This window comes from Lytechinus pictus, chromosome 19 (genome assembly GCF_037042905.1).
Source record: "Lytechinus pictus isolate F3 Inbred chromosome 19, Lp3.0, whole genome shotgun sequence".
Taxonomy (NCBI): Eukaryota; Metazoa; Echinodermata; class Echinoidea; order Temnopleuroida; family Toxopneustidae; genus Lytechinus; species Lytechinus pictus.
Window position 1 is genome coordinate 14,844,531 of NC_087263.1, and position 26,135 is coordinate 14,870,665.

At 38.1% G+C, this 26,135-nt stretch overlaps 2 protein-coding genes across 10 annotated transcripts in view; both read left to right on the forward strand.

Annotated features, from left to right (window-relative positions):
* The window catches only part of LOC129282805 (uncharacterized), a 60,574-nt gene extending 56,220 nt beyond the window's left edge, over window positions 1-4,354 (forward strand). For all 3 annotated transcript variants that reach the window (XM_064113839.1, XM_064113840.1, XM_064113841.1), the window contains one exon: window positions 1,262-4,354. In XM_064113839.1, coding sequence (XP_063969909.1) covers window positions 1,262-1,312 — 51 coding nt within the window. In that variant the 3' untranslated portion in view covers window positions 1,313-4,354. The remainder of the gene's footprint in view (window positions 1-1,261) is intronic.
* A 3,851-nt stretch (window positions 4,355-8,205) lies between these two features.
* LOC129283047 (uncharacterized) lies at window positions 8,206-25,358 on the forward strand. 7 transcript variants are annotated; one of them, XM_064113936.1, is made up of 4 exons: window positions 8,206-8,350; window positions 11,549-11,687; window positions 21,163-21,389; window positions 22,583-25,358. In XM_064113936.1, the coding sequence occupies exons 3-4, from the start codon at window positions 21,212-21,214 to the stop codon at window positions 23,218-23,220; spliced, it is 816 nt and encodes a 271-aa protein (XP_063970006.1). In that variant the 5' UTR covers window positions 8,206-8,350; window positions 11,549-11,687; window positions 21,163-21,211; the 3' UTR covers window positions 23,221-25,358. The 7 variants fall into 7 exon arrangements, with proteins under 7 accessions (XP_063970006.1, XP_063970008.1, XP_063970009.1 ...); XM_064113938.1 differs by having other exon boundaries at window positions 8,307-8,350; window positions 11,574-11,687; XM_064113939.1 differs by having other exon boundaries at window positions 8,307-8,332.
* The last annotated feature ends 777 nt before the right edge of the window (window positions 25,359-26,135 follow it).

Genomic DNA, 26,135 nt, shown 5'->3' on the forward strand with positions numbered 1-26,135 from the left:
GCAGCATTTGCGTCCTTTGACGCATTTATCTACATTTGCCACTCTCCAACCAGGTGTAGTAAATGGGTACCCAGTAGGAAGGAATTCCTTGAATGCTTCAGTGTCCGATCAGGGTAGCCATGTTAAAGCTGGGGTAACAGTATGCAACGCTTGCATTTGTGTTAAGCGCTATATAAATGTTGCATATTGTTATTATTATTGTTAAGATTTGGTAAATCACCCATGAATGCATGTTGCAGATGATGAATAATGGGCCCCGTCTTACATTTAAGAGTTACGATTGATCCAATCAACCTCAACTATCATTTAGGAAATTTGCACAATGTCCCGAACTAAGAGAAGCAAATTGAATTGTCAAGAAAACAGTGAATGTATGAATATACATCGTATCGAACTAACATGCATTTTATATGATATTGCTGGCTTTCCATAGTTGTGGTTGATTGGATAAATCGTAACGCTTTGTAAGACGGGGCCATGGGATCTAAGAAGATCTAGATCCATCAATAGATCATTAGGTCAATGGGTATTCGTAATGCATTATACTGGTGCAATATGTAATTATCCTTCAGTGCCCGGCATCACCACTAAAGAAATTACTTAAGTGCATTATTTGTTTTATAAATTGCCTTCACCAAATGATTCAATTCAATTTAATTTATTTTCCACATATTGAGTAAAAATGCATACAATATCAGTACAATCAAATACATACATAGATAATTACAATACAAGTATAAATAGTTACAATATATCACATAAAAAAAAACATAGGAAAATCAAAATGTGGAGGGGAATGACAAAGGCCATATTGATCTATCAAGGTCAATCCCCATTGAAATTGATGATGATGATAATATTGCTGTATCACCTTTTCCCTCACAACTTATTCATGCATGTTTAGAGTTGCAAAGAATTTGAAATTTCGCTGTCAGAAAGTTTGACGATGAAGAAGCATTACATTTTTACAGAAGTTGAAGAATATCCTTCATTCCGTTTCGATGGTAATGCAGTTTCCAACACATGGAAAAATCATGTCCTGCCCATATTCACACCAAGACAAGTGTGTGAGCCAATTTTCTTGAGAATTGGTTAAAACTGATGAAGTAGTTGAACCGCAGAACCAATTTAACCATTTATTTATTAAAAAATATAATAATATTAATAACTACAATTATGTCCCAATGTCGTTATTTTGATTGAAAGTGTGCATGAGAAATTGTTAATTTCATCCTTTTCCCTCCTGTTTCTTTTTATGCAGCATGCCTACGACAACCCACAGAAATCTGGTCCTCCTCCATTATCCATGTGAAATAGACCGCATTAACCATCCAGCAACCCTTTTCTTTCAACAAAGAGGGCGCCTTGTCTGCAGTAAAGTTGTCTTTCATTGTAAATGTCTTTCAAAAAGTTGCTTAGTGTACTGAATTGTAGTGTCTTCAAAGATGGTTTTTATTTAATAGTAAATATTTTTTATCAAATTTACTACAAATTAACATTAATATTTGTGTCTTAAGTTATTTTTTGATGTGTCTCTTTAATTAAACACAAGATATTTGGCAGTTTATATTGTATAAAATTTTATATATGTGATATGACTTAGTTTGATTTGATTAGATTTTTTTTTCTTCTGCATTCATGTATATAACATTGGTATACAATACAATTTTCATTACATAACAAACATAATATATCGGTAATTGATTTAGGTATGAGTCATAAAGAAAAAAATACAAAATAGAAAAGTCATTCTAAACAAATATGATCTACAACCAACAAAGAAAATTTAACATTTAGAGTTTGCAGGAGGATTGTCATTTTAAGCAAATTGCTTGAAAAAAATGACAACCCCGGAATAAAACTCATTAAATTATTACATACATTTATAAAGCAGAATGGAAATGTTATTTTGTTCATAATTTTATAATGATGAAGATGGAGATGAATGAGGATGATGGTGATAATGGTGAAAATGAAGGCGAAGTTGTGATGTTGGTTACAGTTCCTATTATATCCTACATAAATTAAATCCTGTATAGTGATTGGTTCAAATTGCATCATGTGACCAAATATATTCCAGCTATGATGTTGCATGACGTCATTATTTAAGAAAACTGGACATTTAGCTCATCTCTCGGGTGCGCCGGTCAGTGAGCTGTCTTTCCCAGGCAAGCCCCTTGATGCATCGGCGCAGGCACTAATTTGTGTTCCGCTGAGCGTTGTGGCTTCGGGAAAAGTAGGTCATTTAGCGCAAATAACTGGACTCTGCAAGCTCTGTGCATAGATTTTGGTTCTAATTTATTTAAAGTGGGATATATAAAACAAATATATCAAGCATTTCCTTTCAAAGTGTGTAATGGGAATTATTTTCGGTTTGACTGGCAAAATAACTATTTTCACCTCTCGGGAGGAATAGTAACTGCCAGACCAACCTATGATGAATAATTCCCTTTATATCCTACATAAATTAAATCCTGTATGCTGATTGGTTTCAATAGCATCATGTGACCAAACATATTCTCACTATTTTGCGATGATGTCGAAAATGAAACGCCCACCGAAGAAAATGTGCTATTCCGTGACGTCAATGATGGAATAGTGGACTATTCCATCATTGACGTCACAGATCATGATGGCACAAGCACTAATACGCGTTCCGCACACTGAGCGCGTAGCTAAGCATTTCAGGAAAAGTAGGTCAGTCGGCGCAACTGGTTTGGTTCAGCTTGAAAAAAAAGGATGAACTAAAAGTACAAGAACTAGCTTATCAATGCTCTAACTTATTAAAGTAGGATATAAAACAAATATACCAGACCTTTATTTCGAAAGTATAGAGGGAATTATTCATCCTCGGTTGTATAGTAATGCCAGTCCAACCTCGGATGAATAATTCCCGCTATACTTACTCAAAGCCTAATATTTTTATACTATACTTTCTCAAAGCCTAATATATTTGTACATAGTTTACCTTGTAATCACCCCATGACACTGAAATCCTAATTATTTGCTCCTCCCAATTTTTTGAAGGAATTATTTTGAGTGACATAATTTTAGATGAAGAAGGAAATGCAAACTAAACCATTTTCAGATGTTATGTATATATATATATATATGCCCTGTCTTTGATGAAATTATGATTCTTCCTCTGGCTGCTTTTTTTCATTAGATTTGCCATTTGAAATATTACATCTTGAATTTCCTAATCGCTTTACAGTTGCTTTCACAAAGTTGGTGTCAAAATATGCATGAGACTTTGATAGTTTTGAAAAAAAAAAGAAATAACATATCAAGATATGGCATTTACATGGCCCTTTTTTATATCATATATTCAGTAGTGTGGAGAAAAATATGTGAGGTGCCACACATGACATGTGGGAGAAAAAATTTGACCTTTTTAGTAAAAAATCTTATTTTTTGATTGATTGTGATGCAATATTAATCCCTTTTCCTTTCCTCCTATGCCGGTGTATATATTGTAGATTTGTCTAATGTACTGAAATATAGTCTATATTTTACTATCTATTTTTAGTGATTGCTGCTGTGTTAAATAGTGTAAATATTCAGTTTTCACAAAGTGAACATAGTTTTTTTTTAAGTACATGTACCTCAAGAGATGTATTTTTTTTACTTGTCAAAATGATATTCAATTCACACCCTTTCTCTTGCTTTCAGTGTATAATTTACAATCTAAACAATGTAGAATTTGCCCCTTATCATCAAAGAAAAGAAAATTGCACCAAATATAGGCCAGTGAGGGGGGGGGAAAGAGTTGATAAAATCAACTCGAGAGACTTTCCCTTTTGTAGAAAGTCATTTTAATTTTGCATCATAAGAACTATGAGATGTTTTGCATTGGCCTTTTATAATTTGTTTATTTCTAAAAGACATGTGTAAACATTCAGAAAAAATGTAAGAATGAAAACATAAATCCAAATATTGCCAATTTGAATGAACACTGATCAAATATAGCTTTAAATATTTTTTTTTCTTTAATCTTTATTAAATAGTATAGATCTTACCAAATATTTGTTTATAAATACCATTTCCATCATAAAATTCTACTTATTTATTTTTTATATTTAAATGATAAAGATAGCCTTATCATGGTTTAATTTAATTTGCTGTATTAGATTGAGTGATACGACTAAAGTTTATGAAATGATGTAATATTTTAATACAGGAATATGTTTCAAAAGTTTATATTTCAAAGTAAGATGAAAATACTGGATGATAAAATCAGCTAGAAAATGAATATGATTCTGATTGCTAGGTGTTCACAGTGTGTTTTCTTTTTGATATCATCATCAGCTGTTTTTTTTATATGTTTCTTGTAATAAATGCAAGTAGAAATTAATTTTAATTATTGTGTTTCTTATATTGATTAGGATGATAAAAGGGGGGGGGGAGAGGGGGACAGAAAAGGGGTGAGAGGGATATACAGGGAATAGAAAGGCAAGAGTTAGGGAAAATAAATTAACGGAAAGGGAGAGATAAAGAGAAGGGAATGGTATGAGATGGGAGAAAATAAAAGGAGCAAGATAAACAAAAGGAGGGCAAGAGTTAGGGAAAATAAATTGATGGAAAATTAGAATTAAATAGGAACGGGGGTGAAAGAGGGATGGGAAGGTTAAAGGGGGAGGGTATGTGGAGATAGGAGAGAATAAAAGGAGAGAGAGGGGAGTTATTAAACGGGCAGTCAGAAGCGGATGGAATTAAAAATGAGGATGTGAGAGGTTTCAAAAGTTCGTTGAATGGGTCTCCAATGAATTCCCCTAGCTGCCAACTGCTCAAAGGGAAAGTTCACCGTGACAATAAGTTGGCTGTATGCCACAATAAAAGCGCAAAATTTAAGAGAAAAATATTTGTGAAAGGGTTGGTGAAAAAAGTGTCAATGAATTCCCCTAGCTGCCAACTGCTCAAAGGGAAAGTTCACCGTGACAATAAGTTGGCTGTATGCCACAATAAAAGCGCAAAATTTAAGAGAAAAATATTTGTGAAAGGGTTGGTGAAAAAAGTGTCAAACAACAATGGAGTTATGAATTCTAAACTTTTTATTTTGTGACGTCACAGACGACCATAGAAGCCCCTCCCCACGCCGTGTGACAAATTAAAAATGCGATTTTCTCAGAACTCTGAATGTAATTTCATTTTTGCGGCGGATATATCATTATACATGTAGATAAATATTTTCATTCTTTCTATATTCAAAATATTTCATATTTATCATGTTCCATTAGAAAATTTCACATCCCCTTCTTTAAGATATTTTTATTTTTCATGTTCCATTAGAAAATTGTAATTTTTGAAGAAAAAAATATTACGCGATATATGGGGAAGTTTGCTCGCATGTGCCGTCAAAAATCAGAAGATTGTGAAATTTATATTTGTTATTCTTCAATGGATTTTCATCAAACCTTCACATAAATTTTCCTAGATTTGTTCTTCCTTTATTCAAACCAACTTATCGTCAGGGAGAACTTCCCTTTTAAACTGACCATCTGAATAAAACGAATGAGATGAAGGAAGGGGTATGAGAGATAGGGAAAGAAATCAGGTGGATGTTTCATAAAGCTGTTCGTAAGTTAAGAGCGACTTTAAGAACGACTGGTGATCCTTTCTTGTGGTAAATGGTATATACTTTGGTCATGGTTTAGCGCGTAAGAAAGGTTCACCAGTCGTTCTTAAAGTTGCTCTTATCTTACGAACAGCTTTATGAAACGGCCCACAGGTAGACTACTCATCAGTGGTGTACCTAGGATTTTCCACAGGGGGGCAAAACCGTCCGCCAAAAAATTTGACAAGCAAAAAAAAAAAAAAAGGTCTTCAATCACAAATGAAGGATTTCGTAAAAGAAAAAAATTGAGCTTCAAGCTCGTCAGGGGAGCAATAAAGGTCTTCAAGCTCGTCAGGGGGGGGGCAAAAAGGTCTTTCAAGCTCGTCAGGGGGGCTGGGATACGTCCTTTGCATGGGTTGTGGCTCGTCAGGGTACGCTAGTGCTACTCATTCGTCTATTGCCATCTCGTCAACGCAATACATGGTCTACCTTCTCTTAGTCTAATGCCATTCTGTCCATCAACATTTCGCCTAACAGACATTTGGTCCTATATAACAATGTGTTGCACTCAACCCAGGTGAGGTGAATGGGTACCCGATAGGAAGAAATGCTAGTAGGCAGCACGGCTGTATCGCCGCCGGGGTTACTAGCAGCGCTCAAAAAGCGCTTAAACAATCCATCTATCATCATTAATATTATTATTATGACCCTTGGAAGCGGGGATGAAGCATCCTATAAGTTTTTCTTTTTTATGTGGGTGCAGCGTATGGTTATACATCATACGCTGTTAAAATGTTGAAATTCGAGCCAAATCTTCTTCGTATGGGAGCAAAAAATCCTCTATGTTTTGTTTTCTTGTTTTCGGTTCTTTGTCCTTTTTTCTGTCTTTCTTTATTCATTTCTTTATTTATTTATTTAAAAACAGGGAAGCCCATTCAACAATGTGTTGGTCTCCCATGGGGCCCTGTGACAATGTACATAGCATAACATAACAATTATAACAATTCATTTACATAGCAACATCATAAGAGAGGCATAAATAAATAAATTAGTAAGTACATATGAAGGAAATAAGGAAACATACAATTGACAATAAAAGTACAATTACTTAAAAAAGCAGATGACGTGAAAGTAATAAGACGTGTATATTGTTACAATTACAATTAGCCAAAATCTGTAAAATTAAGAAAGTAAGCTGAAGATGTGAGTCGAACAAAAGAATCAAAATAGAGGGCCGAATGTTAATTACGTAAGTTAATGAGGTACAGCTTGAAAAGAAGAATGCTTATGGGTCATGATTAGCTAATGCTAAATGCTTCTTCAAATGAAATTTAAATGATGCAAGGCTAATTTGAGATCTTATTTCCGTTGGTAGGTTATTATATAGGTATTTCCTAGCTTGTCATTGTTTTTCCGAAATCGCCTTTAGTTTGAAGTTGAACCCCCTTTTTCTTGCTTGCCTAAATTGTTTTCTGACCCAAATCACCTTAATTCAGCGCCCCTTCTTTAAAAATTGTTCCCAGGTCTCTGTGTCTGCCTGTGGATTGTTTGATTATGGCTTCGAACTTTCATTTCAATGTCAACGATATCAAACAATGAGCACCCTTTGATATTTGATCATGATATTAGAATATGTGATTAAGAAGATATATATATTTTTCCTCGTTGTTCCCATCGCCTAACAAAGATTTTATAGAGATATACACCGGTTCGAACTAGATACACCGCTCATTGATATAGCAGGAGAGACTCTGCAGGGGCGTAGCTACGGGGGGGGGGGGGCAGGGGGCACGTGCTCCTGAAAAAAAAAATTGGCGGAGCAAAACAAAAGGGGGAGAAAGAAAAAAATAAGGGGAAAGATAAAAAGGAACAAAAAGAAGAGGAAAACTAGTGAATAACACAAGATGAGGGGAAGACTTGCAAAAAAAAAATCTTTCATGTCACTATATAAAGTTTTCGCTCGCGCTTTGCGCTCGCATAGCCTGTTTGACGATTCATATCTTGCTAAAAGGCTGATATGGAGCTTAAGATATCAAGTTTTGAAATCAATATACAAAACATATTTCAGCTCGAACATCGAGCTTTCAATATTTTTTAATTTGCAAATAGATTTTTCAAAATGCTCTGTAAAATGTAACAAGCTATATAATAAGCTACTTAAAATCCCCTTTTCATAACAGTTTATAAAAAAAAATCGGCTCGCGATTTGCACTCGCATTAATTGTTAAAATGTATCAACCCATGCGTCCTGTTCATAATTACAAAATACTTAAAATGTCAAGTTTTCAAGCCTTGATATCAACAAATTTAGCATATAAGATTAATGAACAAGAAAACCTGATTGGATCTGATCATTATCGCTACAGAGAGCTCCCCACTTGCGAAAAAAAAATCACAATTTAACGATAACAGTAATTTTCTTCTTCGGTTGTTGTCATTGTTTCTCCGAAATCACCTTTGTTTTGGAGTAAAACCTTTTTATTTCCTTGTCTAAAGATTTTTCTGACCCAAATCACCTTCATTCAACACCCCTCTTTAAAATCATTCCCAGGTCTCTGCGTCTGCCTGTGATTTGTTTGAACATGGCTTTGAACTTTCATTTCAATGTCAACGATATCAAACAATGAACACCCTTTGATCTTTGATCATATGATCTTAGACTTTGTGATTGAGAAGATATATGTTTCCTCATTATTCCCACCGCCTAAGAAAGATTTTATAGAGATATACACCGGTTCGAACTTGATACATCGCTCATAGAAGGAGAGACTCTGTGAGGTACAACCTAGGTCTTGGGTGAGTAATTCAATTTTTGATCAAAAATTATGAAGGCATTCGACCCGTTTTATGAAAATCAATGTGGTTGATTACTGTTTATTTCAATAATTGCATTCGTATGTTTAGGCCGTAATAACTTCATTCAACCAATTAACGTGGATCCAACTACATGTCCAGTGTCTGCTCACATTTTATGTTGCCTCAGGGACGAAATAATAGCAAGGGGCAAGGGGCGGGGATATCCTTGGGGCAATGGGGGATCCAGGGGGCACAGCCGGCATGTGCCCCTCCCCTTTGAGAGGCACAATAAAAATTTGTAATAACATGTAAAATTGCCGTTAAAAATGGACGACATGGACGGAATGTCTTTAATTTTGGGTTGAAAACCTTTTTTGTTCTTGTCAAATTTTTCCTCGGGAAAATGTGCCCCCCCCCCCTTTGGAAAATCCTGGATCCGACCCTGTCCTGGGGTAAGAGAGTGGGCTCATCCCCCGCGTTTTGAAGCACAGTGACTAAAAAGGTGTCCCTTTTACTAAAAAAAAATCCATTACAAACGTGTTCGGTGCCTCTTTCGTCTTTACAAGGACCCGTGCTATGTTTTCAATTCTCATATCAGATAAGTTAAGTTGCCCTTCTTATAAAACCGTGCTTTTCATTCCGGATCAGCGCACATTTTCCTTATTTAGCGTTCTGTTCCCTTCTGCAAGCGCATCTTTTAATTGATTAATCTTTTCAAAATATGTAGATATTTAGATATTTTATTAGCTCTGGACGTCAATCCCCTTCAGTGGTATATGAGAGTACGACACATGTATAGCAGTACAATATGAAAACTATATTTATACATATTTACAAAACATGAAATATAATAGGGCTTACTCGTGTGCTTCGCCCCCTTCAGCTCCTTTTTTTCATCTATTCCTCTTCTGTAGTGTGCCCCCTTTCACCTCTGATCAAGTGCCCCATTTGAATATGCCCTTACTTACTTCTGATAAACACGCCTTGTGCTTTTCACTTTGTTCAAAAATTTTGTCTGTTAATTTAAGGTAATGGAAATAAGCGACATTTCTTTTCTGACGGGGCAGCGGAACAAGGGAAGGGGCACCTCCCCCCCAAAAAAAAATCAATAGGAAAAAAACGTTCTTTTTTCAAAATGAAATATGCCTTGTGGGGTGAAGCATTTTAAATCAGCGCATTTTGGTCCTGAAATTGATTCTCTTATTTTCTTTTCTATTTTTTATAATTTCATATTGTGAAAATTAAATTTCCTTCTTTGTTTTCATTCCCTCCCCCTCCCCTCTAGGGTCATGTATACAGAACAAGACTTAATTGGATGAATTTTGTTCAACGATTATTTTATGCCTACCTCTGATCTTACAGTGCCCTCGAGGAGGCAAAAATGGTCCCTCTCCATCTTTTTCTGTGATAATATGGTCCTATGATTATGGTCTCTTTAAGCGAAAATAAAAGTGTCTTGAATTTTTCCGCAAAATCACCTCTTCAACAAAGAAAACTATTTTAAGGGGAAAACGATTATATGCCCTTTTTCATAAAATAATTAAAACAGAGTTGTTATAAGCGGCAGAATAGAGCTGAAAAAAGCTTTACAACTTGAAATTTCAAAATTTTCCGAGCCGCTAGCTCGCGGAATATAGCTTATGATGGGGTGTCCAAACTTTTCAAAAATATTCATCAGGCTTAATTTTTTTCACAAAATATTCATAATTTATACAAAACCAGTAGAAGTAGTTACCACATTGACGGCAAGATCGTAAACTATAAAATCATGGACGAAAATGTAAATTAGGTCAAGGGGATTCGCCGGTATCGCGATCTCAAAATTCTATTCCGATCGGCGAATGCGCGCTGTGCTGGAAAACCGTTCAGAAAAAGTGTGACCTAACTTCGCGGACCAAAGTTTTTGTGGACTAAATGTCCAAAAGGGAAATATTTGTATCAGATTGATGGCAAAATGCTATAGAATCGGTTAGTACCACATTTAACTCACATTTTTGATGATTTCAGCTTGCAAAATGGTGATATCGTAATGCTTGTTGAAAATATCAGATTTCTTCAAAACGGGCGCTAACGGTGACAAATTTGCCGATCTTTTGCCAATATTTTCATGAATACTGAACTCATCCTAAATAAACTTACACCAAAGGATGATTTTAGGGTCGCTTTTCACGTTGATGATGTCAGATTTTAAGAATATTGGCTAGTTTTTTTGATAATGACCGTCCGCGAAGTTTGGACACGCGCGAAGTTTGGACTCACTGCCATACATGTATGTTATATTTAATATTCAGATATCCACCTCGAAAAGGTTTTGCTCATTTGCTTATACATTACCACGAAAAAGATAGCTACGTCTATCATATTAAAGCGGAATGTGATTGTGAAAATCTGTTTTCCTCCAATTCCACTTTTGACATAGGTGTTGTTTTTGACAAATGAAATACAATTTTCTAAACTTAACGTTATAACAATCTAGTGCTTATCATCTGAAGGCCTAATCCTCCCCCTTAAGGTTGGATTTCGTTATTGGATTGTAATTTTATGAGGGGGGGGGGGCATTATCAGGGGCGGTCCAGCTTTCGCCAATTGATAGGGGGCCGCCGAAACAAATTTCACCCATATTTCCCCCCGATCGGCCGCACAAAGATGATTTTTGTTTCTTTCTTGGAAGGGGTAGTCCTAACAGTCACTTCTTAGCTTTATTCTTATAAAACAACATAAATATATAATAATCTCATACGCCCTATTTAGTCAGTGCGAGCGCGAAGCGCGAGCTGATTTTTTTGTTGTTGTAATTTCATGCATTTTGTCCTGAAAATTGAACATTCTAATTGCGGGGCTCCTAAAGCAAAAAGCCGAGAAAATATTGCTATGTATCAAACATTTAGCTTTACTTAAGTAAGCCTTGAATACCCTCTGGTAAAGGAGGGTTCCCAGCTAAAAGCGGGGCTCCTTGCAAAAAGCCGGGAAAACATTGCGATGTATTATAAACTTGCCCACTGATGATGGTATAAGTGTCTTAAGCAGTTTGACATGACTGTCTCCCTCTTCTGCCCTCTGATTTCATCATTTTGTGGGTTTTTTTTTTACTGGTCTCCCTCCCTCTTAATATTGGATTTTGCATCCTGTCTGAGAATGTCCTGCATCTTGAGCATATTTTCTACTCCACTTGGACTGATCTAACTCACGCTTTGGCAGGGTCAACTCAATTCATCCTATGCAGTCCCACCTATTCATCTTCAAGTTTGGCGGGAACATTTCTTCAACTCCAGTCAGAACACTATAACAACTGTCTGGGCTTCAAGCTACTACAAGTTCTACACTCATCCCAGTGGTGGTAACTACAACTGTATCTGCGTGCTGCATGTATCCTGCATATTTATACTTTTCTAGCTCTCCTCATAATATTGCATGCTTTGCTGTGTCTACGTTAGTGATGTAGATCTACATGTAACTGCATCCACTGGCTTATATGTCAACCTGTCATCATGTGGCTTGACTCGAGCTAGTCTGCAGACACAGACCCTGATTGAAAATTTGAACAACAAGTGTGTCTCCACGCAAAGACTAGCACATGCAAAACTTGCTGTTTGAGCAATAGGGAGTAGGCTGCAATTCAGACCCTTTACTCATCTGCAAGAATCTTCAATCCTGAAGGAGGCAGATTTAACCTGAAGAAGAAGAAGAAGAGTGAAGGGTTTGCACAGCAGACTAGGCTTGAGTTATGTCGACCTAGGGTGCGTTTATCCGCCACTTTTTCACCCTAGAATCATGATCTGAATCATGATTCAAATCACGATTCTGCAGAATCACGATTGCGTTTAGTCGAAATTGAATATAATCATGATTAGAATCACAAACATGGCTGCGTTTATCCGACCTCAAGCCAGAATCGTGATTTGAATCATGATTGGAATCATGATTCAAATCACAAACATGAATCACAATTACTACAGAATCAGGGTTTAGACGACCTTCGTTCCAACGCTGTTTCTCCTCGGATTCGGACCGATCCAGTGCGCATCACAGTGCGCAGTTTGACCCAGGAAGTATAGGTCAACGTTGGACACTTAATTGGAGGTCGGCGACGTACATGTGATGTGACAACGTGGGGCGCGCGCCTTGGCAAGAACCGGAAATAGCTCGACACAATGACGTCATATAATCATGATTCAAATCACGATATCGTTTATCCGAACATTTTCGTACGTGATTCTGCAGAAACGTCTTTCCAAACGCCCTTTTTTTCGTAGTTCATGTTTGTGATTCTAATCATGATTATATTCAATTTCGACTAAACGCAATCGTGATTCTGCAGAATCGTGATTTGAATCATGATTGGAATCATGATTATAGGGTAAAAAAGTGGCGGATAAACGCACCCTATGAACTACGAAAAAAGGGGCGTTTGGAAAGACGTTTCTACAGAATCACGTATGAAAATGTTCGAATAAACGATATCGTGATTTGAATCATGATTATATGACCTCACTGTGTCGGGCTACTTTCGGTTTGACTCTTGCCAAGCTCAAGGCTCTCTATATGCTCATTGTATGTACATGGTTACTCTGCATGCATTTCTTGTCATGTTCAAGTTCTGTGTTGGTCATCGCATCGTCCACTACTTTTCATTTTTTGGTCATGTCTTCAACTTCAAGTTCTAGTGAATGAATTAACTGGACAGACAATGATCTCAGTTGTTGTTGAGTATAGAGTGTTAATATTAAATTGGATCTACGCTGAAATTCACTTCCGAACACCATTTTGGATAAACTAACAAGATGAATAGAAGCATATGGACCCTATAGAAGTAAACAAAATTAGGTATAGACTGAATTCTGGAAGCAAAAGATTTTTCGAGAGCCGAAACACGTGCGAAAAACTTCCTCTGTCAAACTGCGCACTAGTGATGCGCACTGGATTGGCCCGAATCTGAGGAGAAACAGCATTGTAATGAAGGTCGTCTAAACGCTGATTCTGTGACATCGTGATTCATGTTTGTGTTTTGAATCATGATTCAAATCATGATTCAAATCATGATTCTGGCTTGAGGTCGCATAAACGCAGCCTAAGTCAGTGCCTGCCTGCTAAAAAGTGCTAGTACCTGTGTTGTGAGTGTCCGCCTCTTTATTGTCTCGATCCCTTGCTTCATTCTTGTGCCAAGTTCTGCCATCCTTCATCCACCCTTCCTGCATGCTCAATTTATGATTTATTATTATTATCTATGTCTATACCATCACCCTCCTTGTATTATTTTTTTTCACCTCCATATGCCATTTCAGTGCTGAACTACCTGCTCAGTGGATTTCTGACTCCGTACTCAACCTTAAAGGGATGGTCCAGGCTGAAACTATTTATATATAAATTCACAGAGCAAAATGCTGAAAATTTCACCAAAATCGGATAACAAATAACGAAGTTATTGAATGTCAAATTTATCAACATTATGTGAAAACAGTTATATTGCACATCATCATGAATATTCATTAGGTGGGCTGATGATGTCATATCCCCACTTTCCTTTTTCTTATGTTATTGCATGAAATCATAAATGTTTCATTTTTTCATACGTGTGTAAATGATGTGTCTCCATTATGATGAAATAAGTTGCGGCAATAAATAACTAATGCACTTTAATCAGTTGTCAATTCAATTGTTTTAGTTCTTGGTATAATTTTTTTTATGAACCTAATTTCATATAATAAAATACAAAACAACTATTGGGGATATGACATCATCAGCCCACCTAATGAATATTCATAAAGACATGCCAAGAACTGTTTCATGGTCAATGCAAATCTTTAAAATTCAATAAATTCGTTATTATCCGATTTTGATCAAATTTTCAGCATTTTGCTCTGTGAATTTTACTCTATTTATTGAGATATTAATATATCCAGCCTGTACCATCCCTGTAATGTGTGTACATACGTGCTCTTATTGAGTGTATTCCCTCTCAGAGTCATACTGTATGCTCAAGCCGTGCACATGTAACCGTACTGGCCCTGCCTGTACAATAAGCCAGTTCACGGTTAGCTCATGATCAACTTTTCTCAAATGACCTTTGTGATTTTTCATTAGGATAAGCACTATCATTTCCAAATGTAGATGTTGCTTAAGCTTTACCGGTAGAGTATTCAAATTCTAAGAGCAAATGGCATTGTATAGACCAGGTGACTAGAATAGTACATCAGGGATAAAGTTTGGAAATCTGTTTTATTGTCTGCCTTTGGCACATTTGACTATTGTTTAGGCTACTGTCAAATACCAGTGATTATGAAGGCTCTATTTATTACTCTTCAGCTTGGATGATATAAAATGAATATTTTGAAAGGAATACATGAATAATCATCAAATCACAAATGCCTATGTCAGTGAATTTGAAAGCCACCTTCATGGTTTATCTCAAATGACCTTTTTCTGCTCGTGCGCAGTTTACAACCGTGAACAGGCTTATTGCCTACATGTACCTCACATAACTTCTTTATCGTGTTTATCACCTTGTACATGTACTTGCTGTACCTGTGTACTAGTGACATTCTTAATACTGAAGAACATATTACCAAGTACTGTATAACCTTTCACACCCTCATTCTCTTAATTTGCCACCCCTCGCACCAAAATTGCTCAAAAAAGGTTGATTCTTGACAAAGCTGGATCAGCGTACATGCTTCAAGGAAACCAAATCCCAAGAAGAGAAGCAATCTTATTGGAAAGAATAAAACAAGAGGAACAATTTAAAACAAGTTTCATCAAAATCGATTATGAAATAGGCAAGTTATGGATGTTTGAAAAATCTTGTTGTACTTTCTATGGGTATCCTCAAATTGGCAAACATGCTTCAAATTGGCTGATTTTGTGGTCAAATTTTCAGATTTTCCCCTTTATTTTACATATTTCACATCATTTTCTCCTGACCTTGACATATGTGGTGTGAATTATATTTTCCCATGACATATATGTTAGGCCCAGAAGGAGGCAAGATGCAATTTGAAAGATGGGGAAAATCTGAAAAACTGTGTACAAAACAAATGGAGAGTTGTCCACAAAATCAGCCATTTTGAAGCATGTTTGCCAATATCAGGATCCCTATAGAAAGTACAAGATCTTTTAATTCATCTGTGAAAATGGTCTAGCCAGTCTCCTACACGATGCCGGCTAAAAGGAGCTGTATACCTTCATGACAGATGATGGTTCGCGCACCTCTTTGATTGATGGTTTCTTAGTACCAGCTCACTCTTCCAGCCTCTTCAGCAAACAAGCAACCCTTAAAGAGCATCCACTTAACACATCTGACCATCGGTCAGTTCTTGTATCACTTCACCCTCCTCACCAATCTGGTATAGTCTTCTCCTCATCATCCTCTGTTCCCATTGCTGAAGGAATTCAACGAATTTCCATCTCTTGGCCCTCTGACTCTGCTATCATCCGAGATAAATATACCATCCCTCTTGATTCCATGTCCTCCAAGATCTTTCTCAGGTTCGACTCTCTGGAGCTTTCCCCCATAGACATTGACTCCATCTTCAATATCCCCCAGAAGAATATGCTTACTCTCTCTCTTGAACTTCCCCACAAAGTTAATTCAAAGAAGATGTCTGGCAAACAAGAATGGTCACACGCTGTGAGAGAAGCGTACGCCATCTCCCTCTCTACCTGGAAAGCGTGGAGGAATGACGGCAAACCCACAGAAAACAACAACTTACTCAGATCCAAGTAACTTGCTGCCAAGAAGAACTTCTGCAAATCCCTTAGGCAGTCCTCTGCTAAGGTTAAACTCAACAAAAGACTGGAGATTGAAGGTACCCAATCTCGTAACGCTCATATTTTCTAGTCAACAAGCGAAAATCAAGTAATGCTCCAACTCAAGATCTAGCCTACTAAGAGTATGACAACACACGCTTCACAGGAGAGCAGGTCATTCAAGGATGGCATAGATACTTCTCCATGCTCTCTGCCTGCTCTCTCAACCCACCTGAAATTCATGTAGAAGACCCAGACATCAATCATTCCCCCTCCGCCTCCTCCCAGTCCCCTAGTCCCTGTCACTCCAATGTAGCTTCCTTGTCACACTCCCCCCCCCCCTCCATTCAGGTACCACCTCCACTCAACAAGTTACTCTAAACCTGGAAGATTTAGACAATGCAATATCCTTACTCAGACTCAAGAAAGCCCCTGGATCGGATAGCATTACCTCCAATCATGTCAAGCATTCAGGACCTATTACCCGCAGACTGCTTCTACTTCTCATTCTATCTTGCATCAGAATTTGATACTTCTCCTCCTCTCTGAAAGATGCCCTCGTTTATTCCCTTGCACAAAGGCAAAGGTTAACCCATACATGATCCATCTAGTTACCGGGGTATCTCCCTTACCTCGTGCATGTCCAAACTGCTGGAGAATGTTCTGAACCCCCATATTGAAATGCCTCTCTCTTCTGTCAATGTTCGGGATGAGCTACAATTCGGGTTCCAGCCAGGAAAGTCGTGTACTCTACTTCTCTCGCCCTCAAACTCTCAATCGAACTCAATATGTCTGCTATGAACCCTATCTATCTTGCCCTCTGGATGCAAATAAAGCCTTCGACTCAGTTTCTCATAGTGGCCTCTTCTCAAAACTTCAAGACACACCAATTCCAACCTCTGTACAATCTACTTTGAACGCCCTCTACCAAGGTGCTTCAAGCCATGTCACCTGGAATGGTTCTGTCAGTTCCTTCATTCCATTAAACAAGGGTGTCAGACAAGGAGGAATACTCTCTCCCACTTTGTACAACGTATTCGTTGATGACCTCATCAAGACTCTCCGAGACAAGGGGCTTGCCTGCACCTTTCAGAATCGATACGCATGTGTAATAATCCTTGCTGATGATGTTGCCCTTCTCGCAAGTTCTCCCACTGAACTTCAGCAAATGCTGAATGTCAAAGATGAATATGCCTCTCATTGGGAATACTCTATCCCTCCAAAAGTGCCATCCTCATCTTCAAGTCAAAGCGCAGCATCCACCCATCCTGCCAATTCTTCATTGACGATGACAGAATCATAGAGGTCTCTCATCATCTCACCTTGACATCACCAATCAACCATCTCTTATGACCACACTCAACACAAAATCACCAAGGGATACAACACCCTCTTCGCCATCATCGGTAGCAACAGCAGCAATAACCTCTTCCTCCCCCACACCCTTGTGAAGCTCTGGAAAACTTTCTGCCTACCCCGAATGACGTATTGCTCACAGCTCCTGTGTTTCACTCAATCAACAAACTTGATTCTGCCCAACATTCCCTTTTCAAGAAACTCTTGGGCCTACCGAGATCTGCCCCCAATATCTTTATCTTCCTGTTAACCGACCTACTTCACCTCTTCCGCGAGATTGAACTGAACACTTTCCTTCTGATAGGACAGCCCTTCAACATTGATCATAGTAGATTTGAATTTCACTCATTCCTCCATGCCCTCTCCACCAGACTCCTACTATCATCTATTGGAATAAGCTGCTCTGAGTACAACCTTCCCTCACTCACCTCTCTCATATCTGAAGATTTCTCATACAACCGCTGGAAAACTCTGTGCAGGAGTAAAGTGTATGATACCCAAATGGAAGAAGCCAGAGTGTGCATTGAGAAATTCTCATCCCTCAGCCTATGGAGTAACCTCTCAATGCTTCCCAAGATATCGTTACTATACCCTTCTTCACTACCAACCCATCTTCGATCAGCTGTGATTTTACGTGCTCAGCTGCTTACGTCCACTTATCCCACACAACGACGCATAGTCACCACCGGGAAGAGCCCAGACCCAACCTGCAAGCTCTGCTCTCTAGAGGAAGAAACCACTACCCACTTTCTTGCCTCATGTCCAGTCTTCTTGGCGCAGCGTCTGGACCTACTACATCATGTTGAGAACCTTGACTTGCCTGCATTCATCCTCAATGATTTCACTGGAAATGACCCCCCTCATCCTCGCATCCTCCATCCTCTTCCCCTCACACTCCCTGCCCTCCTCCTCTGCTTCCTCTTTGACATGTCACTGCTTAAGATGCATCTTAAAAATTCTCATGTCGACAGCACCATCTAGAAAAGACCTGAATTCTTTAACACTCTGCGGCTTGCCGCCGATCTCCGAAGACCGGAGGAAGGAAATTAACAAGTACTAGTTTGTGATCGTAAACAAGATGCATAATAACATATTTACCGCGAGCGTGATCTGGCCTGATCGAAAAGAGGCCTGTTAAGGACTGTTTGCAGTTATCCATAAAGACGATACATATTTGACAATTAAATAATGCAAACGCGAAGCGCGAGCTGATAATTTTTGACATTCCGACCTAAAAATTGACATTCTAAGCACTTTTTGTAATTTTGAACGGGATAGATATATAACTATACAACTGATGCGAGCGCGAAGCGCGAGCGAAAAAAAAAATGAAATTCTGACCTAAAAACGGGACACTCTATTCATGTTTTGTAAATTATGAAATGGATGGATAGTTGGTCATCTTCCTACAGTAATAATGCGAGCGCAAAGCTCGAGTAGAATTTTTTTGATATTCTGATCTGAAACTGATAACTGAAGCTAACTTAAGCACGTTTTAAATAATGAACCAGCTGCGTATCTCAATAAACATGCGTGCGCATGTTTTACATTTAGACTTAGAATCTGGGCATTCTGATTATATTTATTTATCATGAAAATCACTAATGCAAGTGCGAAGCGTGAGCTCAAAATATTTTATATTCCGATCTGAAAAAAAAGATCAAATTAAGCACTACAGCGCGTCCCCCAAAAAATGTCCCTCTGATATAGGACTGAATTAATTCTAAAATGTGGTAGTATTCTCAAATAAATGTTCATGAGTAGAAAGCTCATTTCATGATCTAACTTCTATGAAAATGTCATTGGTCTCGCTTCAGCGGTTTTGAATACACACTCTAGTTACGTAACAGTGGTGCTTTTTAGCCCATTCCAAGTTTGCAGCGTTGATGCATATCTGCATTGTCTATGGCATGTTAACCCCCATTTTTACATCCAGGATCTGAGCAGGGACATTTCCCTAATCATATCCAGGCTCATCAAATTATAAATTTGGGCATGTTCAGAAGGGCAAGAAATATAAAAAAATCAAGTTTTTTAATGATTGATAAGGGGAATCAGTGCACCAACTTGAAAGAAAATGTGAATGATGGATGAGTAAAATAAGCTAAAAAATAAAGGGGAATCCGCAAGTTAAACACCCTTTGCAAAAAAGGAACTTTACCAGATAAAAAAATTACTTTTTTTTCTTTTAAAAAGTTACATTGAATTAACTTGACCACAGTAGCTTATTAACTAAAAAAACATTAATAAAAACAAAAATGCAGTATTAGGCATGAATTAGGCATGAAACAGACATGACCCGTTGTCTTAATCATTGTGCATCTCCCATTTTCAAACATGATATGAGCTGTAAAATATTGTTTTTGCCCTTCGAAACATGCTCAAGGTTGTGATTTGATGAGCCTGGTTAGATCATGGAGATTTCCCTGGTCAGATCAGGGAATTCCTTGGTCAGAATGGTCAAAGGGGGTTGATATGCTAGAAAGTGCAGAACACACAGTAGTGCTGCATGCATGCAAACTTGGAATGGGCTGAAAAGCACCACTTTTACATAATAGACTGTGTATTCAAAACCACTGAAGCGAGACCAATGAAATTTTTTTAGAAGTTAGAACATGAGATGAGCTTCCTAGTTAAATACATTTCATTGAGAATAATGTTTATATTTTGAAGTAATTTAGCCCCATATAAGAGGGACATTTTTTTTGGGACGCGCTGTATGTTAGAAAATTGTGAAGTGGATAGCACTTAAGAAATGATGCGAGCGCGTACCTAGGACCAGGACATTCAAAGGACATTTTGTCATCTTTTGAAAATGATGACTATCTTAATTCCTATTCCTCTTCGGAAGAGCGCGATGAAACTTTTTGATATTCCATTCTGAAAAAAAGGGGACAATTATTAGGACTTCATGAAAATGTTCTATTTATTATTCTAATAAGCCTTATGAGACGAATTTTATCGATATTAAGGCCTAAAAACGTGACATTTAAACACTTTTGTAATTATGAATAGGATGCATGGGTTAATATATTTTGAGAAATTAATGCGAACGCAAATCGCAAGCCAGTTTTTTTTTTTATAAACTGTCATTAAAAGTGTGAGCTGTTGCTTCCTATTTTCCGCCATGTCGAAATCGGGCTACTCTGTCTTTAGCTTACGGCTTAGCGCATTGTAATTATGGTAATCCTCCTATGCAAAGCTACTCGGCCGTTGATGGTGTGCAGGACAGAATGTCGTTGATGGGCGCGCAGGAGCTAGCGTGGTTTGCGTACATAACAGAATGCGGTGCCACTGCGAGTAGGCCTTTGGGGGTCGGGCCGGCCGTGGCGAGGCCGTAAATTAAACATGGGTATAATACCTTTTTACATTTCTTTCTGTTTTCAGCGTTTCTCTCAAGTTAAAAGGGACACCTTTTTTTTTTCTTCAAAAAAATAGGGGGCCGGCTCGCCCCCCCCCCCCCTTGGATCCGAAAATGGCATTGCAAACTCCCTGAACCTCGCTTGCAATATGGTTTGGGGCACTCATAGACGTGAGAGAATATCATAAGTTGTTTTTTATTGTCGTGTCCGTTTAAATTCACTTTTTTTCAAAAGGGGAGGGGTTCAGATGAAATAAAATTCTTAAAATCAATACCCATCATCCAATGCTAAATTATGTTAACATAATATATCCCTTTTCCACCTCATTTTCTTTCTATTTTTGGATTCCAGAATTGACTTGCAGTGTGAAGGGGGACGTTAGTCACAAAATTATTAGGTCATGGCCAGCTCCCAGAACCCTGCTCGCATCATGGTCTGGAGCACGCCGCGGTCGGTGTCGACGGCGTTCGCGCGATCGATGTCGGCTCGAGGAGACACGGAGGTGTTCTGGGAGCCATACCTGGCCTGTTATTCGTTTGGACCCGATCGGGAGATCCACTGGGGAGATGGTATGCCAAGTAGGTTTTTGTTGATTATATAATAATAATGACAATAATGATTATAATGATACTAATAATGATAATAATAATGATAATAATTATAATGATAATAATAATGATAATAATGATAATAATGATAATAATGATAATAATAATAACAATGATAATAATAATAATAACAATGATAATAGTAATAATAACAATGATAATAGGCATTTATATAGCGCCATCTATCTCAAAATTTTCTATTTCGAGGCGTGTTATCATTAACATTACCCCGGCTTTAGCTCTAGCTGCCTTTCAGCGCTCATGCATTCAAGATATTAATCCTGCCGGGTACCCATTCACCTCACCTGGGTTGAGTGCAGCACAATGTGGATAAATTTCTTGCTGAAGGAAATAACGCCATGGCTGGGATTCGAACCCATGACCCTCTGTTTCAAAGTCAGAAGACTAATCCACTGGGCCACACCGCTCCGTTCAGTCACTATAATAACTTCAGTCATTAGCGACATTACGGTGTTTTCGCTCACCACGACGTGTTCAAGAACACAGTAAATGTATTGAAAATGCCCATCAAATGACAAAGAAGAGCTGTGAGGTATTTGTCTTTGTTGAAAATTGGTGAATCAAAATTGCGGTTTCGTCCTGGGTGTGATAAGCGTTGATAATTGAGTTTACCCATTTCGTACGTTCTCTGAAAGTTTACGAATCTTTCTAAAATTGTAAGTGGTGTTTCTGACACTATTTCATTGTCAGTGCTGTTGTCGTTAAGCGACGTTATGTGACGTCTCTCCGCTCCCGCCTATAGTGCATACTCTTTGTTTCGATTCGTCACAGACCCTTTAGCTCAGTTATGTATTTCCTAAATGTTCAGTGGGGGCATCGTAGTCTAGTGGAGGCGTCGTGGTCTAGTGGTTATGATTCTCGTCTTTAAATCTAAGGGATATGGGTTCGAGTCCAATCCATGGCGTGTCTTCCTTCAGCAAGAAATTTACCCACATTTGTGCTGCACTCAACCCAGGTGATGTAACTGGGTACCTGGTAGGAATTTATCCCTTGAAACGCAGCGCGCAAAACAGCTGCTATGCTAAAGCTTGGTTAACGATATATGTTGCATTATTGTAGAGCGCTTAGAGACTTCTGATAAAGTAAGTGTTAAGCGCTATTAAGTATGATATAATCAGTGAAACATCACTTTCTATTCCCAGATATGCTGAATGACAAGTACACGTACAGTTATATCAAGGAGCTTCTAAACGCCGATTATCCGGGTGCCAAAGTCCTCTTCGTCAAGGGAATGGTCGAAGGAATCAGAGGTCACTTCGACGTCGTCGACCGTGGTTACAAGCACTCCTTTCTCATCCGACATCCAAAGAAGTCCTTCCGCTCTCTTGCGCGCATCGAGAACGACCTCAATCTCAGCCCGGTATTCAATCTCCGCACGTTCAAGGACATCTACCACGACCTAGAGAGGTTCTATCAATTCGTCCAGACGGATTTCGGCCAGTCAGCGCCTCCCATCATCGACGCAGACGACCTGGTGACACAACCCGAGAAGATCCTACCGAAGTACTGCGAAGCAATGGGCATCGCGTACACTCCCAAGATGCTGGACTGGGAAAGTGTCAGCGCCGATCAGCTGAACTGGCACTGCACTGACGTCGGGGACATCGCCAACCCGACTCTGAAGGACAGCATCGTGCTATCGAATGCCATGAAAGGGAAGGGTTTTGGCAAGGCCCCCGATCCCACGAAGGAAACCTCGAGTCCCGCCATTGTGGAAGAGTGTGCAGAGCACGCACTACCTGCATACGAAAGGCTCTACGCTCTGCGTATCCAACCATAGTTACCGTGCTAACGCTGATGACAATCGATATTTACGGGACAATTCATTTCAAGCAATCAAGTTGGGGGTTAAAACAATGGGAAATGCCGAACGCCGTAAGATTTTTGCAGATAAGTAGGCCTACATGCTAGCAGCTAAAACAAAGTTTAGCCAATTTGCAATAGAGAAAATACATAGTAGCTGTGCAGCTTGTTGTGATGCTTTTATCTATGAACGTGTTTTCACTCATGCAATCCCTATAGACTTAGGTTTGTTTATGCCCAAGCCCACCCCCAACAAAGATAAATTAATTTTTTTTAAATGAAGAGACCAGTTCGTTTTACTTTATGGACAATTTTGGTCTAATGAGCTTTCATTTCTTTCATTGTGATAGGCAGATTTCAAAGCATGCCTTACATAGCAGGATGCAGAAATTGAATAGATCAGGTGATTAGAATAGCACATCAATGAACACTCTATGAAGGTATTTGTTGCATTTCTACTTTGAATGCATATTATAGCATGTTGTACAATGTACTGGCAAACTGTAAAAAAAAAACGTACTAAATACGGCTTAAACGTACTGGTTGGCAGGTCTGTAAATATAGTCAGCGTGGTATTTTGATAGGGTGCCAAGCATGACAGAAAAAAGAAGAAATAAGGATCCTTAACCTATTTCGGTTGATTTGGACAATCAATCAAAAGACAGTAGCCAAAGTGAGTTTCCGCTTCCAAGAAGCACAAGGTATATTCACAATCACAGTAAATGTACTGAAAATGCCCGCCAAATGACAATGAACAGCTGGGAGGGGTTTCCGCACCGCGGCTCAGAATGGATACAGGAACATGGTAAATGCATAGCCAAGCGTTCTTCATGGCAAAGAGCAACCATGAAGTCTTTGTCTAAAATTGGCGAATAAAAAAAAACCGTTTCGTCCTGGTCTCTGGACAAACAACATCTTTGTAATTTTTCGTCAGCACCGGAACTAAGGACGAAACAGCTATTCTATTCCGTTTCACCAATTTTCGACAAAGACCTCCCAGCTGTTCATTGTCATTTGATGGGTATTTTCAATACATTTACTGTGTTCTTGAATCCGTTCTGCGTCGCCGCGCAAAAACATTACATCAACTACATGTACGCCCTCTACGACGATGGTTGTAGTAGGTGAAAGCGACCCAGCGCTTTCATGTGGCGCTTCCACTAAACCTCATTTCCTTGAGTCTTTTTAGGTACTTTTCAAGGACAACTCCTTTGTCCAAACTTAAACAAAAATAATAAACAAAACTTTATAGAACATCTAGTCGCTATGATTGTAATTGTTTTGCTCGCTCGCTCGCACATTTGCAGAAAGAAATGGTTACACTTGTGATGCACCAAATGAAGGATTAATTTGTCTCTCAAGGAAATATAAACGACCCCCAACTTATTATACCTGCAATATCTTAATATCTTTATATGCTAGATTGTATTGCATATCATGTTTCTTTTTAATGATTCAATAAACAGTGATGGTGTAAATAAGAAAAAAAGTCTTTTGAATGTGTTAATTAGTGCTCATCCGAATGAAAAAATGGGAATAGTCATCTTGTCATTCGAGTAAAGATGATCATGATCAAGCACTCGTGCAAACTTGCAAACTGGATTATTAGACAAGCGGATTCGATTCGATGCATTTTAAAGACAATTTTGATACCTTCATTTTGAAACTGACTTTGTCAACACATCTGCGAAGAAAAACATATTCGTCCCACTACTTAATATACATGTACACCGTTGCCCGACATAGCTGTACACAAGGCCTTGAATACGTCTCTAAGTTCGAGGAGCCCCGCCCGTTCAATATTTCATAAATTGATTAAGCCAATACATTTTTTAATTTCACTAAATACAAAACAACACAATGAAATGTTGCAGGTGAGACACAATAAAAGCATATTGCTTGCAAATGTGCTTCTCTCAGTTGCAAGAAGGTATGCAGACAAGGCCTATATATTGAGAAATTAAGACAGCAATCAAATCTACAATAAGCCAATGACAAACAAACTAGCAACATCATATGCAAAAAAATAAAAGCTTTAAAATCATAAGGCAAGTAAAAGAGAGTTATTTTGATATTTACATTAAAGGGCATATTTTGAATGGATGCTTTTTTCACAATATGTAAGAGAACTCAGTGGAATTAAATTGTGTTAAACGACAGTATGTCAAAATAGTGTAGTACGGGGTTCTGATAATTATACATTCCTAGTACTCTTAACACAGAGGCACTCATTCAATGAACAATGTTATGATACAACACAGAGGCAGCCCAGCAGACATGTTATCAGGTTGAGAACTTACTGGCCAACTCCCAGTTCTTAATTACTCATATCCTTGTTGCATTCTTGGTAACATTCCATGCAAATTAGTTAAGGCACATCAATATTCATACAAATGCAAATTAATATCTAAGCTTACCAATCAGAAGGAGAGACGTGGAAGGAGATGGATAGAAGAGTGATCAAAGCTGTATGAAGAATGGTGGAGTGATTTAATACAAAAGAACCTTGTGTGAGGAGTGTACAGCAGTTAATGTATAAGAGAGAGCTGTACATGAAGAATAGGAAGTTAGGATGAAAAGGGTGAATATAAATGAGGGATGTTCTATTAGAAAAGGGGGATGATTCCTGAATAAGAGTGGAAAGAAATAAAAGTACAAAATCAATCCCTACAATAGCGTTATTCAATATTCATACGTGCCAACACTTTCTATTACAAAATAACCTATAACAGGACATGTATATATATATATATATATATATATATATATATATATATATATATATATATATATATATATATATATATATATATGCACCTGAACAAGGACATATAAATAATTATATGCACCTGCATAATAATAGTACGTGAAAAGTTCCAAACATACACACAC